The sequence below is a fragment of the Acomys minous genome, assembly GCF_964271855.1.
Source record: "Acomys minous genome assembly, chromosome: 14".
Taxonomy (NCBI): domain Eukaryota; kingdom Metazoa; phylum Chordata; class Mammalia; order Rodentia; family Muridae; genus Acomys; species Acomys minous.
The window spans coordinates 22048814-22067583 of record NC_140496.1 but is presented as its reverse complement, the minus strand read 5'-3'; the positions used below and the strand labels follow the sequence as shown (position 1 = coordinate 22067583).

The 18770-nt window shown below is 47.9% G+C and overlaps 1 protein-coding gene across 3 annotated transcripts in view; it reads left to right on the top strand.

Annotated features, from left to right (window-relative positions):
- DUS2 (dihydrouridine synthase 2) overlaps window positions 1-18770 on the top strand; it is a 39858-nt gene that overhangs the window by 16589 nt on the left and 4499 nt on the right. For 2 of the 3 annotated variants that reach the window (XM_084757711.1, XM_084757712.1), the window contains exons 5-12: window positions 929-972; window positions 2220-2280; window positions 6186-6233; window positions 9735-9821; window positions 9933-10003; window positions 13278-13364; window positions 15269-15437; window positions 17290-17411. In XM_084757711.1, the coding sequence (XP_084613837.1) occupies window positions 929-972; window positions 2220-2280; window positions 6186-6233; window positions 9735-9821; window positions 9933-10003; window positions 13278-13364; window positions 15269-15437; window positions 17290-17411 (689 nt within the window). The remainder of the gene's footprint in view (window positions 1-928; window positions 973-2219; window positions 2281-6185; window positions 6234-9734; window positions 9822-9932; window positions 10004-13277; window positions 13365-15268; window positions 15438-17289; window positions 17412-18770) is intronic. The other variant, XM_084757710.1, reaches the window with a different exon arrangement.

Genomic DNA, 18770 nt, shown 5'->3' with positions numbered 1-18770 from the left:
TTCAATTCCCTTTTTTCTTTTTAAATTTATTTATTGTATATGAGTGCTCTATCTGCAGAAGAGGGTATCAGATCACATTATAGATGGTTGTGAGCCACCATGTGGTTGCTGAGAATTGAACTCAGGACCTTTGGAAGAGCAGGCAGTGCTCTTAACCACTGAGCCATCTCTCCAGCCCCTCTGCTCATTTTTAAATATAATATTTACTTGTGTGTGTGTGTATGTTTGTGCCATAGGAAACAACTTGCAGACTCAGTTCTCCGGCCATATGTGTCCCAGCTTGTTGATCTCAAGCTGGCATTTTTGGTAGCAGGTGCCTTTACCCACTGAGCTGCCTTTCTGGCTCCCATCTGCTTTTTAGGTGGATGCTAGTGATCAGAATTTTGACCTTCATGTCACACAGAAAGTATTTAGCTACTGAGCCGCCTCTGTAGCTCTTGCTTTTTTTTTTTTTTTTTTAATGTTTGAAAGTAACCACAACACTAATGAGATTGTTTAGGTCTTCCGAGCCCATCTTTTTCCTTTGTTGGGGAGCAAGGCTAGTGTGCTGCTCTTAAAAAAAGAAAAAAAAAGAAAAAAAAATATATGTACATACATATATAAATTTTATTTTATATGTATGGGTGTTTTGCTTGCATGTATGTCTGTGCACCATGTATGTTTCTGGTGCTTACAGAGATCGTTGGGTGCCCTAGGACTAGAATTATAGTTATGTGGGTGCTGGGAATCAAAGTGGGGTCCTCTAGAAGAATACCAGTGCTTTTAACTGCTGAGTCATTTCTCCAGCCCCAGGAGGGCCTGACTCTTACACTTGCTGTCATATGGATATGCACGCATGTACGTGTGTGTGTGAGATACCAATAGGTGTGTTTGTCTACATGTGTGCACTTGTGTCAAGACAGGTTGATGTAGCTTCTTGTGTTCCCAGGGGACTTCAGACGCAGAGAGAGCCCTTGCTGTGGCCAGGCTTGTGTAAGTTCTTCCCTCCCTGGGAATGCCTTGTCTCTTCTGTAAGCTGTGACACCTCAGTGTCACTCGCAACCTACCTTTTGCGTCCTAGCCCCTTACCTTCTGTTTTGAGGGGAAGGGCACTGGATTTCTTTCTCTGTGGTATCTGAAGGCTGGCCTGGGGCTGCTGTGTACCCACTGTGGTTCTATTCCAGAGATCCTCTGTTGAGCCGTCATTTTACTGTTTATTCATGGGTTTCCCTTTCTAGGGATTCCTCTGGGAGACTTTAACCCTCATGAGATGTAGCTAAGATCCGTTCCTTCCTGAGGTAGCAGTCAGGAGAGTACATGGTTGAAGTGGGGGCCTTTGGAGTCAAAGCAGAGCTCATTTGGAATTCTGGCTTTGGTATTTGCTAACTGTGTGAACTTAGGTAACTTTCCTAGTGTCATTGAGAACTTGGTTATCTTATCTATAAGATGGTGCCTATCAGCCCCTGGCATCATAGGCAACAGCAAATGAAATAATGTATGTCACGTCTACAATATGTGCACATCATGAGTGCTTCATATTAGCGCTTGTTATTGATGACAGTGAGAGGAAGAAAGAACTCAAGCCTTAATTGCTGCAAATCACAGACTGTTATAAACCAGTGAACTGTTTGGAGTAAACCAATTGTGCAGCTCAGCAGATGAAGCCGGTCTAATACAATCACCAGGAGCACCACCAGCACCTCCTCCTCCTCCTCTTCTTTATCTTATGTATCCCAGGTTGGCCTCAAACATGTGGTCTTCCTGCCTCCACTTTCTGAGTGCTGGGATTCCGTGTGTACTACCATATCCGGCTCAGCTTAGTAACTTACTTCCACAGAAGACGATGTGCTCTGCCAACGGCTCTGTGCTCATACCACCTTTCAACACTGACAAACAGCTTCCACTACCCCAGTCAAAATGATAGTCCTAGGATGGAGTTCAGAGTCGCTCGGTATTGAAATACCTGACACGACACGACCCTCAGCGTAGTGAAGCCATCTACATCCACCTCTTTATTGATGTGGGTTTGTTATGTCTTTCTTCTGGGGCTTGGCTCAGATGAGGCAGTTGCAGCTGGGACATGGGCTTCTTTCCTGATTTTCAGCTTTTGTCATTAAGAATTAGTGTGTTTTACAGGCCCAGAAGGCCCAGGAGTCAGGAGCCCAGAACCCTTTACCTTTCATCTATTTTCTTGTCTCGAGTAGAATGTTTACTACCTTTTCTGTTTCGTGCTTTTCCAGAGAAAACGATGTAGCTGGTATCGATGTCAACATGGGCTGTCCAAAAGAATATTCCACTAAGGTAAAGTGATTTCTTTAGCCTCCTTATAATCACACTGTGCAGATTAAATGAGGCTAGCTATTACAGCACCTGGCTCCAGCCTAGATTCTATGTGGAGTGAGGACAATGCTCAAAGGGATGTTATTAAGCTAGGTATGGTGGCACACAGTTGTAATCTGAACTTGCAGCGGCCGAGGTAGCATGCGGATGAGTTGAGGCTAGCCTGAGCTACAGGATGACCTTTGTCTTCTGGTCCGCCAGTCGTTACTTCCCAGGTGCTGGGATTGCCAGTGTTGCCACCACATTCAGTTTTAGGAGATGCTAGGGATTGAACCCAGGACTCGGTGTTTGCTAAGCAAGCGTCCTATGAAAGGAGCTCCAGCCCCAGCCCATTTTCTTTAGGCCTAGTGAATTTAGACTTTTTTCAGATTCTATGGGTCAGCAAACTGGCTCAGTGGGTAAAAGTGCTTGCCACACAGGCCTGATGTCATGAATTCAGTCTCTGTGGGAAGATAATCAACTCCTAGATGTTGCCCTCTGACCCCCACACATGCGCTGTGGCGTGCATGCGCCCCCTCCCCACACCCTGCATATACACAGTAACAGCACCTCTACACGTGGGCTGTGGCATGCATGCGCCCCCTCCCCACACCCTGCATATACACAGTAACAGCATCTCTACACATGGGCTGTGGCGTGCATGCGCCCCCTCCACACACCCTGCATATACATAGTAACAGCATCTCTACACATGCGCTGTGGCATGCATGCGCCCCCTCCCCACACCCTGCATATACATAGTAACAGCATCTCTACACATGGGCTGTGGCGTGCATGTGCCCCCTCCACACACCCTGCATATACATAGTAACAGCACCTCTACACATGGGCTGTGGCGTGCATGCGCCCCCTCCACACACCCTGCATATACATAGTAACAGCACCTCTACACATGGGCTGTGGCATGCATGCGCCCCCTCCACACACCCTGCATATACATAGTAACAGCACCTCTACACATGCGCTGTGGCATGCATGTGCCCCCTCCCCACACCCTGCATATACATAGTAACAGCACCTCTACACATGGGCTGTGGCATGCATGTGCCTCCTCCACACACCCTGCATATACATAGTAACAGCATCTCTACACATGGGCTGTGGCATGCATGTGCCCCTTCCACACACTCTGCATATACATAGTAACAGCACCTCTACACATGGGCTGTGGCATGCATGCGCCCCCTCCACACACCCTGCATATACATAGTAACAGCACCTCTACACATGGGCTGTGGCATGCATGTGCCCCTTCCACACACCCTGCATATACATAGTAACAGCACCTCTACACATGGGCTGTGGCGTGCATGCGCCCCTTCCACACACCCTGCATATACATAGTAACAGCACCTCTACACATGGGCTGTGGCATGCATGCGCCCCCTCCACACACCCTGCATATACATAGTAACAGCACCTCTACACATGGGCTGTGGCATGCATGCGCCCCCTCCACACACCCTGCATATACATAGTAACAGCATCTCTACACATGGGCTGTGGCATGCATGTGCCCCTCCACACACCCTGCATATACATAGTAACAGCATCTCTACACATGGGCTGTGGCATGCATGCGCCCCCTCCACACACCCTGCATATACATAGTAACAGCATCTCTACACATGGGCTGTGGCATGCATGTGCCCCTCCACACACCCTGCATATACATAGTAACAGCATCTCTACACATGGGCTGTGGCATGCATGCGCCCCCTCCACACACCCTGCATATACATAGTAACAGCACCTCTACACATGGGCTGTGGCATGCATGCGCCCCCTCCACACACCCTGCATATACATAGTAACAGCACCTCTACACATGGGCTGTGGCATGCATGCGCCCCCTCCACACACCCTGCATATACATAGTAACAGCACCTCTACACATGGGCTGTGGCATGCATGCGCCCCCTCCACACACCCTGCATATACATAGTAACAGCACCTCTACACATGGGCTGTGGCATGCATGCGCCCCCTCCACACACCCTGCATATACATAGTAACAGCACCTCTACACATGTGCTGTGGCATGCATGCGCCCCCTCCACACACCCTGCATATACATAGTAACAGCACCTCTACACATGGGCTGTGGCATGCATGCGCCCCCTCCACACACCCTGCATATACATAGTAACAGCACCTCTACACATGGGCTGTGGCATGCATGCGCCCCCTCCACACACCCTGCATATACATAGTAACAGCACCTCTACACATGGGCTGTGGCATGCATGTGCCCCCTCCACACACCCTGCATATACATAGTAACAGCACCTCTACACATGCGCTGTGGCATGCATGTGCCCCCTCCACACACCCTGCATATACATAGTAACATCACCTCTACACATGGGCTGTGGCATGCATGTGCCCCCTCCACACATATACACAGTAACAGCAAATTAAACTAAGCTTGTCATGATCCTTTTTAGGGCTAGGCAGATGGCTCAGCGGTTAAGAGTGCTTGCTGTTCTCTTAGAGGACCTAGCTTCAGTTCCCAGAACCCCAGTCACACAGCTCATAAGCACCTGTAACTCCGGCTCTAAGAGACCTGAACCCTTCTGGGCTCCAAGGGCATGCCCACACATGTGGCACACACACACACACAAACATATACATATTAAAGAAAAAAAAAAACCCAAAACCTCACCTCTCTATTCCCCACTCATGATTTATTAAACCTACTCACGGCAGCTAGATAATGTAGCTTACAACTGTAATCTCAGCACTCAAGATAAGGCAGGAGGATTACAGTGAGTTCAAAACCAGCTTGAACTCATCCAGGGTTATATAACATGATCCTGCATCAACAAAGCGAAACTCAAAGTAATTCATACTATTGTCTAATACTTCAGAAATATAGACAGTTATGAAAAAGGCATATTGGTAAGCAAGCTTATTATCAAGAGACAACCATTGGCAGGAGTGACGGCTCAGCAGGTAAGGGCATTTGTTACCAGGTCTGATGACCTGACTTTAAACTCAGAACCCACATGTAGAGGAAAAGAACTGACTCCTGCAAGCTGTTCTCTGATCTGTATACCTATAAACACACACACACATACAGACATACATACACAGAGACACACAGAGCAAATAAATGTTGAAAAGTTTTAGAAGAAAGAGAGCCATTGCTAGCCAGGCATGGTGGTACACACCTTTAATCCTAGCACTCAGGAGGCAGAGGGAGGTGGATTGCTGTGAGTTTGAGGCCAACTTGGTCTACAAAGCTAGTCCGGGACAGCCAAGGCTACACAGAGAAATCCTGTCTCAAAAAAAAAAAAAAAAAAAAAAAAGCCATTGCTGTCATTAAACTTTAAGTTGTTCTGTGAGTTGGTAGTTTTCATTTGCTGAACTTGTTTTTGTTTTGTTTTGTTTTGTTTCAAGACAGGGTTTCTCTGTGTAGCCCAGACTGTTCTGGACTCACTTTGTAGACCAGGCTGACCTCAAACTCACAGCGGTCCATCTGCCTCTGTCTCTAGAGTGCTGGGATTAAAGGTGTGCACCACCACCGCCTGGCTGGGCCCCTTGTCTTAAAGAGAGACAGTGGATGGTGCGCTCAGTTTGCTGTGACTCTGAGATTTTTATGGGGGTGTGAAGTCCTAAAAAGTAAAATTGGTAGTGCCCATTTTTAGGTTGGTAAATGGTTTTGCAAATATGGTCAGACTGAAAGTTTTTAGGATTCATCACATTCTGCCTCCTGATGGGGCCTGCAGTGTGCACAGATAATGCCACCTTCCTCTGTGGCTAGGGAAATTCCCCTTCCAGTGGACCCTGGCTACCTTGCTGCTACACTGTGTTGCCATTCCATGGTTGGGACCATCTCCTTCAATCTGTGTGCTTCTCCTTAGGGAGGAATGGGAGCTGCTCTGTTGTCAGACCCTGACAAGATTGAGAAGGTAAGTGACAGTAGGATCCTCAAATGTGCTGTGACTCTCCCCCTCGTCCGGGTTTACTGGTGTCTACCTAGATTCTCTATTTGGGGCCCAGAGACATTTTTACAATTTTATTTATTCTTATGTGTTAGGGGTGTTTTGCCTGCATATACGTCTGCACCGTGTACATGCAGTGCCCGAAAAGATGACTGGATCCCCGGGAGCTGGAGTTACGGGCAGTTGAGAGCTACCTGATGTGTGTGCTGGGAACTGAACTTCAGTCCTCTGCAGTGCTAGAGATCCTCTTTCAGATGTGTGGCAGACAAAGGCAACCTCAGAGCTATAGCTCTGAAGCCCCTGAGGCCCCTAGCCATGGCATTGGTGCTCTTTTCCATGACACCTTATGCTAAAGGTGGCTGTGATAGTTCTTGAGTTTCCAGCCACCGTCCAGTCACTACCTGGACCTTAGGAGCTGCAATCAGATGCCCTGTGCAGAGTGGAGGGCGTAGCTATGGATCTCAGAATGGTTTCCACACTTGAGTAGGGGATGCCTCAAAGGAGCTGATGGTTCGTGTGTGTACATAGGCTTTTTCATTATTCTCCTGACTTCTTAGGCCAAGGATGTTGGCTCTGCCCCTTCCCCACTTCAATGAGGCACATTCAGCAAGAGGCAGCAGTGATGCACTCCATGTCAGAAGCTTGCTTCACTCTCCTACAGTCACAAGGGGTTTACCTCATGAAAGGGAGGGTCCAGGCTTCCACCATGCAGTTAGATGTGACTTAGAAGATAGGGCAGGGCTCTGTTCCTCATTGTGCTGACAAGCTGGGTACTGGCTGAGAGCTTTGTGGGTACTTTGAAAGTTTTCTCAAAATAAAGATGCTTGTATAGAGTCAGCAAAAAACTTTGGAAATACATAATGATGGTGGCTTTACCGCTGTATGAATGTAACTGAATTACTTACACTTTAAAGTGTTTAAGCCGCCGCCGGGTATGGTGGCACACACCTTTAATCCCAGCACTTTGGAGGCAGAGGCAGGTGGGTTGCTGTGAGTTCAAGGCCAGCATGAGCTACACAGAGAAACCCTGTCTCAAAAAGAAGGAAAAAAAAAAAAAAAAGAAAAGAAAAGTGTTTAAGGCAAGTGTGGCGGCAGATACCTTTAATTCCAGCACTTGGGTAGTAGGGCAGAGACAGGTGCATCCCTGAGTTTGAGACCAGACTGGCTCAAGGACAGCCAGGGCTGCACAGAGAAACCCTGTCTCAAAAAACGGGGAAAACGGTAGCAGACACTTATATTCTCAGTACTGAAGAGGCTGATGCAGGATGGTTGTGGGCATCGTACACTGTGTAAAAGAGTCCAGGACAGTGAAACCCATCTCCAAAGCCAAGAAGTTAAGGGTAGGACAGAGCGTATAATGGAAAATTCCTTTCCTTTCTTTCGTTTTTGAAAGAGAATGGATCTTAGGTATTCCAGGCTAGCCAGTGGATCTGGTGAGCAAGCCTGCCCATGGTTATAAGTGTTCCCCACTCAAATGTGGGTTCCATCTCTGGTCCCTTTTCTCCTCTGTCAGAGAGGTGGCATGGTTCAGATTGGATGGTGGCGTGTCTGTGTTTCATGCCACCACCTGGCAATAAGGCAGCCTCAGGTTGCCTGCTCCTCCCTCCTGTGATCTTACCAAGTGGCTAGGCTTTCACGTTCCTAATTTCCTTCCTCATCTCTGTTTTTTGTTTTTGTTTTTTCGGGGAGGGTTTGAGACAGGCCTTGTTTTTTGAGACAGGGTTTCCCTGTGTAGCCTTGGCTGTTCTGGACTCACTTTGTAGACCAGGCTGGCCTCAAACTCACAGAACTGCCTGCCTCTGCCTCCTGAGTGCTGGGATTACAGGCGTGTGGCACCTTGCCTAGCTTTATTTGTTTATTTATTGATTTGTGTATTTTGAGATGTAGTCTGGGCTGGCCTTCTACTCCTTATGTAATCAAGAATGACCTTAAACTGCTCCCCCTGCCTCTACCTCCCAGGCACTGAGGCATGTGTCACCATTCCTAGCTAGAGTGAGAATGTTTGTGACATAACCTCTGGGCCTGCCAGTCCCCTTCCTTAAAGCACAAATGCCTCTTTAAGGCTCTCCAGGATGGCTCTGGTCTAGCTGCTGCCTGAGGCAGCACCTGGAGACTGCTCCTTCCTGCCTGGCCAGCAGGGAGGGTCTTGCTGGTGAACTACCTGCCTTTCTTGGCCTGAAGTCTTTCTTGAGTGGCCTGCTTTAGCTCTTAGATAAGGCCTGTTCTACTATAACTGGCTCTCTGCTGCCCCCATCTGTCCAGAACCCAGGTAAATGCAAGTGCCCATGCATATCTGGTAGCTGCTGCCTAGGAGGCATCTGTGCTGGTTCTTCTTGGAAGAAGGCTGTTGAGCTCACCTTCCCGCCCCTGTGCGTGGCCTGGCAATGTTGATGTAGGAAGAAGATAGCAATGCCACAGACATCCTGGGCCATTTATATCTCCCTTGATCTCTGAATCTCGTGCTACTTCTTTAACTACTTTCCTGTGTGACTTCTTGATCTTTCTTTACAACCTTTTAAAATTATTGTATAAGAAGCAATTTAAAAAATACATTGACTATGTTGTATTTTCCTTTTCTAGTTTATATATGTATATATCTGACACTTCAAAAGATAAAGTTTCATGAGGATAGAGCCTAGGCCCTTAAAGACCTTTTTTTGTTGTTTGTTTTTGAGACAGGGTTTCTCTGTGTTAGCCATGGCTGCCCTGGACTAGCTTTGTGGACCAGGCTGGCCTTGAATTCACGGAGACCTACCTGCCTCTGCCTCCCAAGTGTTGGGATTAAAGGCGTGCACCACCACCTGGCTTAAAGACCTTTCTTCTTCTGTAGTTCTTGGGATAGCACTCAAAGATATTCCTTTTACTTAGAAAAGAAGCTGTGAGTTGTTGGGCAGTGGTGATGCACGCCTTTATCCCAGCGCTCAGAAGGCAGAGGCAGGAGAATCTAGAGTTCCAGGTAGCCTGGTCTACAGAATGAGATCCAGGGCTGCACAGAGAAACCCTGTCTCAGAAATAAAAATAAATTAAAGCCAGTGTGTTCATATGTGCTCATAACTAGGCCTAAACGTGAGGATTATACTGAGTGTGTTGTGCAGTGGTTAAAAACACAGGTGTCTAGGCTCTGTCCTTATAGACCCATTCAGGAAATAATGTGGTGGGATCTGAGAGCTCTCCAGGTAATTCTGATGTTTTCCCTGGCAAAGACTCACTGTGTTCCACACAGGACTCCGTGCAGGCCCATTCACTTCTTCATTCAGTGTATTTAACGTGTGTGTATCTATACCTCTATATACCAGGCAAGAACTTGCTGGTGTTGAGAATTTGCCATAGCCCTTACACCATGGAGTTTACATGTAAACACATACAACAGATAACTGCAAGTATGCTGGTCCTCTCCTGGTACTATTGCAAGCAATGTGGTGGCTTGTTCCGGAAGAGATAGATGCTCCTGTCTCCTCCTCTTTGCAGATCCTCAGCACTCTTGTTAAAGGAACACACAGACCTGTGACCTGTAAAATCCGAATCCTGCCATCGGTAAGGATGTGTCACTTGAAGGTCTGTTCTCTGGGTGGTGTTGGATCTGGCGGTGGAGCTGAGCCTGTGTTAGGAGTCAACAGCTCCTCCGTTGGGTCCGTAATGATCTTTGTTGTGCTCTTTCTTACTCAGCTAGAAGATACCCTGACTCTTGTAAAGCGGATAGAGAGGACTGGCATTTCAGCCATTGCAGTTCATGGGAGGTGAGTGGTCCTTCTCAGTGACTGACTGGCAGGGAGGTTCCTCAGCCATCCTCCTGGTGTACCTGAAAAACAGCTTCTCTGTGTCTGTGGTCTACCTCTCTCTAGCTTCTGTGAATCCAGAGAACATTTAAACTCTGCAAGGGCTTGCATTTGTTCATTCATTGAATACCTTGTAGTGTAGGCCCAGCTCCAAGCATTAGAAGCCCTTGCCTTTAGGATGTGTAAGTGGTAGAAGTCATTCAATGTGCTTGAAATTGTATCACATAGCCAGGAAGTGGTAGAATTAGAATTTTGAATCTTAGGGGTTTTCCTTCCCTCCCACCCTCCCTCCCCCTCTCTCTTTCTCCCTCCCTTCTTTCCTTCCTTCCTTTTTTATGAAGTTCCAGGGATTAAATCCAGGGTCTATGCCTTTAATCCCAGCACTCGGGAGGCAGAGGCAGGTGGTTCTCTGAGTTCGAGGCCCACCTGGTCTACAAAGTGAGTCCAGGACAGCCAAGGCTGCACAGAGAAACCCTGTCTTGAAAAACCAAAAATCAATCAATCAATTAATCAATCCAGGGTCTTCTACATGCTAGGCAAGTGCTTTACCACTGAGGTAGATGCCTAGTCCATTTTCTGTTTTTCATTTGGTTTTGTTGTTGTTATGGTCTCATAGAGCCCAGAGCGGCTTCAAACTTGACACATAGCTGAGGCTGGCCTTGAACCCCTGATGCACTTGCCTCCACCTCCTAAGAGTTGGGATTATTGGCATATTCTCTCTCTCATTCTCTCTCTCTCTCTCTCTCTCTCTCTCTCTCTCTCTCTCTCTCTCTCTCTGTTTTTTTGTTCTTTTTTCTGAGACAGAGTTTCTCTGTGTAGTCCTGGCTTTCCTGAAACTTCCTCTGAAGACCAGGCTGGCCTCAAACTCACAGAAATCCACCTGCCTCTGCCTCCCGAGTGCTGGGATTAAAGGCGTGTGCCACCACTGCCTGGCTAAGCCTCTCTTTTCTTGAAGACGGGTTCACTGTACAATCTAAGCTGTTCTGAGCTATTCTGAGCTTTCCGTCCTTCTGCCTCTGCCTCCCCAGTGCTGGGATTACAGGCATGAGCCAGCACACCCACTGAATCTTTTTTCACTGATTTTTTCCACTTCATTGAGCACTGGCTTCTCCCTTGAATGACCCCAAGCAGATGGCTGTCCTTTTAAAGGTTCTGCCTTTCTTTGCTACCCTTGTTGGACTGCTAGCTGTCCCGTGTCCCAGTTTTTGTATCTGTAGCTCATGTGTTCTCTATTGGGAGCTGAGTCTTGTTTGTTTGTTTGTTTTGTTTTGTTTTGGAGGGTTTCTCTATGTAACAGCCCTGGCACTCCTGGCTCTCCTGGCTGTCCTGGTTTCACTTTGTAGACCAGGTTGGCCTGGAACTCACAGAGATCCACATGTCTCTGCCTCCCAAGTACTGGGATTAAAGGCATGCATCACCATGCCCAGCGGAGTCTTTTCTTTAAAGATTTATCTTATTTTTGTGTGTGTGTGTGTGTGTGTGTGTGTGTGTGTGTGTGTGTGTGTGTCTCAATGTAGAGTGCAGAAGAAAGTCTTGGGTCCCCTGGAGCTGGTATTCAGGAAGTTGTAAGATGCTTGACTTGGTTGCTGGGGACTGAACTTGTGTTCTCCGTAAGAGTAGTGTGCACTCTTACCTGCTGAGCCATCTCGACAGACAGACAGACAGACAGACAGACAGACACACACACACACACACACACACGAGTGCATGCATGCATAAATTTATATAGATAGGATAGAGGGGTGCTCTCACTGTTGCCTCTGATTAGGCTAAATCTCACCGTACAGCCCAAGCTGACCTTGAATTCGTGGCAAATCCTCTTGTCTCCATTTTCCAAGCACTGGGATTATAGGCGTGAAAGAGGGCCTGCTGAGCCAAGGTGTTTCCGAAGGCTGCTATCTTCCTGTCAAACTTGCTTCTTGTACCTAACATGCCTTTTTTTTTTTTCTTAATAATCCTGCTTAATAGACTTTGGCTGACGTTCTTTTTGGGAAGTGGGGGAAACTCAGGGGTTGTATAGGAACAGCCAGGTTGCTGCTTATGCCTGTTACTAAATTTTGGGGTGTATCCTGAACAGCATACAGAACAGTAAAGTGGAGCTGCCTGGATTGACACTAGGAGGGTTTGTGGGTGACAGAGGCCCACATCCTGGCGTCCTCGCTGAGGCTTTAGACTCAGTAGCCTGATTTGAAATCCGAGCCTGGCAGCTTGCTGCCTGTGTATCCTTAGGGAAACCACGTAACTTCTCTGATTGACACACTCCTCATCTGGCAATTAGCATAACTTCTGCTTCATAGTTATTTTGAATCTTTTATGAGATAGTGGATATACAGCCTTGTAAACAATATTAAGGAAACTTACTTTTCCCAGAAGTCAGAGGCAATTAGAAGACAGATTTGGGAGAGTTTAAGGGAGAACTTTCTGACCATCAGAAAGTCAGCCAGTACAGCTGTTTAGTATGGTGTAAAATCAGCTGTGGGGGCTGTAAGGAGTCAGAGGAGAAGCTGGACTGGCAGGCTCTTCTGAGAAGTCAAAGACTATATGTATAGCATAGGAGCTACATTCAAGTGAGCACTGGCTAGTCACGTCTCCTGCTTGCCTTCGTGCATAGCTTGGCCGTCACTGTGCATACCTGAGATTTGCTTACTCATGCACAAGAACTTCTTGTTGACCTTGGTAGGAAGGGGCCCTGGGTTGTGTCCTGCTTCTTCCATGGCTTATGGTGAGGGTCATGATCTGTGGTCTGCCCTGGTGGCTCCTGGAACAGGGCCAAGCCCATGTCAGGTGCTTCTCCCAAAGATCAGCTGTGCAACTTGGCCTCAGCACAGGCAGCTGTGTGGGAGTGGCAGTCTGAGCAGTGGCAGCTGTTCCAGGTCCCTGGGGAAGGGCAGGGCAGGGACTGTAGGGGCAGCATTTTTGTGACACTGTCTCTTATTTCTGGCAGAGGCAAAAGGAAGCCAGAGAAAAGCAGTGTGACCTTGGGAAGCTGGCCACCCACATTGGTCCTCTGCAGCCATGTCCCGTCTTCAGGCTCCTAAGAATTAGACTTAACCTTCTCACTCTCTTGCTCCTTAGGACAGAGCTCTTCGCCGTAGGTCAGGGAGGCCATTCCCTGCCCGAGGTGACCACTTAGCTATCTGATCTGCTTGAGGTTAGGACGGACAGTAGGGTTTCAGGAATGATAAGGCCTTTGGGCCTCAGCTCCCAGGCCCCATCTCTCTCCTTTATCTTTAAGGAATCGGGAGGAACGGCCTCAGCACCCTGTCAGCTGTGAAGTTATAAGAGCCATCGCTGAAACGCTCTCCATTCCTGTCATAGCCAAGTAAGCCTCCATCCTTCCTCCTCTGTGCGCCACCTTATAAAAAATGACTTGTACTAGCATAGAAAACTGGAGTGACAGAACATGGAAAAACTGATATAAGCCAGGCATGGTGGCACACTGCCAAGTCAGAGGCAGACAGATCTCTGTGAGTTCAAAACCAGCCTGGTCTACATAGGAGCTCCAGGACTGACAGGAAAGACCCTGCTTCTCTCAAAACAAACAAGCAAACAAACCCCAGTCAAAACCAAAACAAACACGGGGCTGGCAAGTTTGCTTAGCTGTGAGTGTCAAGCCTGACAACCCGAGTTCATTCCTTGAGAGAACTGAACCCTGCGACTTGTCCCCTGACCTCCACTTGGGTCATATCATATATTTCTCCCATCTCCAACCAGCCAGATAAATGTAAAAAATGAAATCCTTTAAAAGTCTGACCATAAAGGAAAGGGGCAGAGGGATGGAGCAGCAATATAAAGCTGGGAGGGAGCCTGTCACTGGCATTTGGGGGTAGCGTTCAGGGGATTCTCATGGTGGGCTAGACTGAGCAGGAGTAAGAGTGGAGAGGGAGCCGAGTGTGGTGGCGCACACCTTTAATCCCAGCACTTGGGAGGCAGAGGCAGGTGGATCGCTGTGAGTTCGAGGCCAGCCTGGTCTACAAAGTGAGTCCAGGACAGCCTCTGCCTCCTGAGTGCTGGGGTTAAAGGTGTGTGCTACCACGCCTGGCCCAAGTGTGAGGTTTTGATGACCACTCCTAGACTTAATGGTAAGACTCTATCTAGTCCTCAGTGTTGGCCACCTAGGAGTCTAGCTCAGCCTCGTACCTTAGGACAGCACAGACTCAGGGAGCTAGGATGTTGGACACAGGGATGTCCTGAGGAAAGCTACCTCTGACAGGCTCGGGGAAGAAGGTTGCTAGGTGCCATGTTCTCAGAGAAAGAAGTTTGAGAGGTGGCTTGTAGGATTAACGGAAGACTTTGGAACTAGTTGCTTTTCCTGTTACCTCAGGGTCCTCCCAGCATAGGTGTCTCTGGACTGAGCCTGCTACCCAACTGTGGGTAAAATAGTTGTGAATAGACAAGGTTCTTAGAGCCGCAGGGTAGAAGGAGGGGGATATGACCTCTTGTTTCTACCACAATCATCAATGAGTGTGTTCTTCCTTCACTCTAGGGTTTGCCTTAGTCCTTAGAGGGTCTATGGACAGCTTCTCAGCTTGGAGTTTTTCCTGTGGCCCTAGTTCCATAGTTTTTGGGCTTTTTTTTTCTTTTTCATTCTTTCTTTCTCCCACCCCCCACCCCTGCCCCCCGAGACAGGGTTTCTCTATGTAGCCTTGACTGTCCTGGACTCGCTTTGTAGATCAGGCTGCCCTTGAACTCATAGAGATCTATCTGCCTCTCTCTCCTGAGTGATGAGATTACAGGCGTGTGCCACCTCGCCGGGCTTTAATTTTATATTTTAGACAGGGTCTTTCTATATAGCACCCCCCCCCCCCCCCGCATGCTGGTCCTAGAACTGGCTACATAACCCAAGCTTGCCTTGAACTCATGAGCCTTAACCTCCTGGGTGCTAGGATTGGAGGTGTGTGTGTGTGTCATTGTGCCAGCTAATGTCTCAGCTTTAGTCCTACATCTTCAAATATTGTCTGCCTTTGGCCACTGTTTTGGGTAGTAAAGAAGAAAAGTCAAATCTCTAAAATACCTCTTCTCTTGCAGACGTGGTACAGGCTGTTTTATGTATTATTTTGTGTGCTTCACTTACCAACAGGATATATATTGCTTCATAATTACTTTGTTAACGTTCTGATAGTTGAAGGGACTTAGCTAAAGCCGTACTAAAAATGAATTGCAGATCTGGAAATCGCCCTTCCTGGAAATAGTGGTAGGTTTCATTATCCCCCCTGTTGTTTTTAGTGGAGGCTCTCATGACCACATCCAGCGACATTTGGACATAGAGGACTTCCGACGAGCCACAGCTGCCTCCTCAGTGATGGTGGCTCGAGCAGCCATGTGGAACCCCTCTATCTTTCTCAAGGATGGCCTTCGGCCGCTGGAGGAAGTCATTCAGAAGTACATTAGATATGTAAGTCTTTGCCCTTTTCCTTTCCTTTCCTTTTTAGTTTTGGCAGAGTCTCATAGCTCAGGCTGACCTCCAATTCCTTATTCTTCTGCCTCTGCCTCCTAAGTGTTGGGATTTCAGGCATGTGCTGCCACACCCAACTTGAGAATAGTCTTTTCTTTTTTTTTTTTTCTTTTTTCTTTTTTGTTTTTTTGTTTTTTGTTTTTTTTGAGACAGGATTTCTCTGTGTTAACAGTCCTGCCTATCTTGGACTCATTTTTGTAGACCAGACTGGCCTCGAACTCACAGCGATCTGCCTGCCTCTGCCTCCCTAGTGCTGGGATTAAACATGTGTGCCACCATGCCCGGCTGAGAATAGTCTTTTCTAAATCAGTTTCTTCTCTCTACGTGTGTGATAGTTATACTAAAGGATTTTTTTTTTCAATGAATTCATTGGGTACAGCCCTGGGATGCTGGGACTCTCTACCGGGCTGCACATGGGCAGAAACAAAGAGTTGTTCTCTGGTTCTTTAGTTAGTTTGATCTGAGCTGCAGTTCCAGGCCTCTTCCTGGGTAGTTTTCAACCTTCGTTTTCAGCTCCAAGGGTCACTAATGTTTGGGGTATCTCTGCTCTCCTCAAGCTATGACATTTGGGTGTTTTTATGCTTGTTAAGCTGGGCTGGTAGGAGGAGGCATGTGTCCCGTCTGGGCAGCGTCTGTCCTAGAGCCTCCTTTCCCCAGTGCTGCAGTATTTATCCTCTTGGCTCTGGGTGTCCTGGTGGCTAAGTTGGTGACTGTCGGCTCTTTAGCAGTCCCAGTCAGCTACAAAGGGCTTTAGCTCAGCCCAGGTCAGCTGTCCAGCTCTTCTGGCCGCCTGGCAAGCGTGTGGCCGAGAAGATGTGTTCAGCAGTGCTGAGCCTGCTCACTGGGTGAAAGGTGATGCTATCACTCCTGTTCAGCCATCCTTTGGCAGCTATCAAGAGGGTGTGTTGTCACGGAGAAAAAGAGTAGCCTCAAGCATCAACATGGATGCTTCTGGTCTGATCAGGTACTTTCTGGGTCAGACAAGCTGAGTCACGGTCCTGCCCGTGGCTAGGACTTACCCACTTATCCCATGCTTTGTCCTGAGCATGCCATGGGACCTTGCTAGGCACAGAAGACAGGCCTAGAGGAGATTCTACAGCAGTGGAGGGGGTAAGTGCTTGAGGGGTTCTGGAGGCCTGCCTATAGAGCCTTTACCCACTGCTGCTCTCTTGGCCTGCCCCTAGCTGCGTGAGCATCCATGTGCTATTTCTAGGGAGTCATCTTGCTTCCCTGGGCCTCACTTCTCAGTCTGTAGAGTAAGGTAGCAGCTGTACCTATGTTTTTTATAGATACACAAATTGGTAAGTAATGTGTATGGACATGCTTAGTAGCTGGGTTGTGCCCCACCCATGCAGGGGAAGTTGGAGAGAGGTTTGTCAAGATACAGTTGATCCTGGTTGTAAGGAATAGAAACTTGCCCCTGTCCTAGGGCTAGATTTGCTCTGCCAAAATCTCATGTGCTGCTTTTCCCACCCTGGAAGATGCTCAGCATTGGGTTCTCTGTGGTAGCTTGTGGCCCCTGAAGCATGGGTTGGTCCTTCATACTTTTATCCCTCGGCCAGACCGTCTAGGTGAGTACGCTGGTGAACATGAGCCTTCTTTTGACCCTTACCCTTTGTATGACAGCAGGAGGAACAGATGGCAGGCTGGGAGTAGTTCTTATAGGGGTCACATGGGCTCGGCTGTAAGCACACTTCTAATGCCCCCTTAGAGTTCCTTTCCTTCCCACTGGAAGCCACCTCAGATCTCGGTGTTTGCTGGTAGCAATGGGCTCTTGTTCTCCTCCTCTCAGGCAGTGCAGTATGATAACCACTACACCAACACCAAGTACTGCTTGTGCCAGATGCTGCGGGAACAGTTGGAGTCACCCCAGGGACGGTTGCTTCATGCTGCCCAGTCTTCCCAGGATATTTGGTAAGAGTGCAGAGTTCTATCTGTCTATTCTTATACACTTGACCTTGATCCCTAAGCTTCATTTGCTGAGGGACCATGGGGTATGTATGTGTAGGAGCTGGGTGGTACTACAGTTTTCCTTTGTAGAAGGGGGATCTTCCCCTCCCCTCCCCCAAGACAGGGTTTCTCTGTGTAGCCTTGGCTGTCTTGGACTCACTTTGTAGACCAATCTGGCCTCAAACTCACAGAGATCTGCCTGCCTGAGTGATGAGATTACAGGTGTGTGCCATCTTGCCTGGCTTAGAAGGGGGTACTTTCACAGTTTTGAAACCTTCGCTTGTCCAACTGGTCTTTTTTTTTTTTCCCGGTTTTTCAAATTTCTCTGTGTAGCCTTGGCTGTCCTGGAACTCACTTTGTAGACCAGGCTGGCCTTGAACTCACAGTGATCTGCCTGCTTCTGCCTCCCAAGTGCTGGGATTAAAGGCGTGCACCACCGCCGCCCGGCCCTGACTGGTCTTAGTAGTAGCAGTTTTAGTAACTAGGATACTGTTAGAATGGAGGAAGGGAATTCCTGAGGAAGAGGAAGTTTTTCTATTAAAAGGCCCTTTGTATGCCAGGTTAAAAAATAAAAACAAAACAAACAAACAAAAACAAGTGGTCAAGGGCTGGAGAGATGGCTCAGTGGTTAAGAGCGCCACCTGCTCTTCCAGAGGTCCTGAGTTCAATTCCCAGCAACCACATGGTGGCTCACACCATCTATAGTGTAATCTGATACCCTCTTCTGCAGATAAAGTACTCATATGCAATAAATAAAATAAATAAATCTTAAAAAAAAAAACAAGTGGTCAAGATCTTGAGACAAGACTTACTGCGTGGTAGTGGCACATGCCTTTAATCCCAGCACCTGGGAGGCAGAGGCAGACAGATATCTGAGATCAGGGCCAGTCTGGTCTACAGAGTGAGTTCCAGGACAGCCAAGCCTACACAGAGAAACTCTGTCTTGAAAAACTAAGAAAGAAAGACAGACAGACAAACCAGAGAGAGAGAGAGATGAGGGATGTAGAATGGAGCTCTTGACACATGCCAACTTCCATTATACTGGTCAGGAAGGCTGTGTCTTGGTCCTTCAGATTGAGTAGAGCTTTAGACCTGGAGGTTTGGGGCAGCTTAGCCTCATCCCAGCCCTTTTAGCCTCCTGTCTACTATTACTGTAAGTCAGGTTTGGGTCCTTTGTCTTAAAGGTCATTTCTCCTCACCTGGCTGTCTGTACCCTCCTCCCTTTAAGGCTCTCTGAATTACAGTGGCCTACAGTGATTGCATGCAGGGGTTTTTCTAGAAGGGAAAGCTCTTCCAGAAGCCTTCTTCCATTCCTGCCTTGTG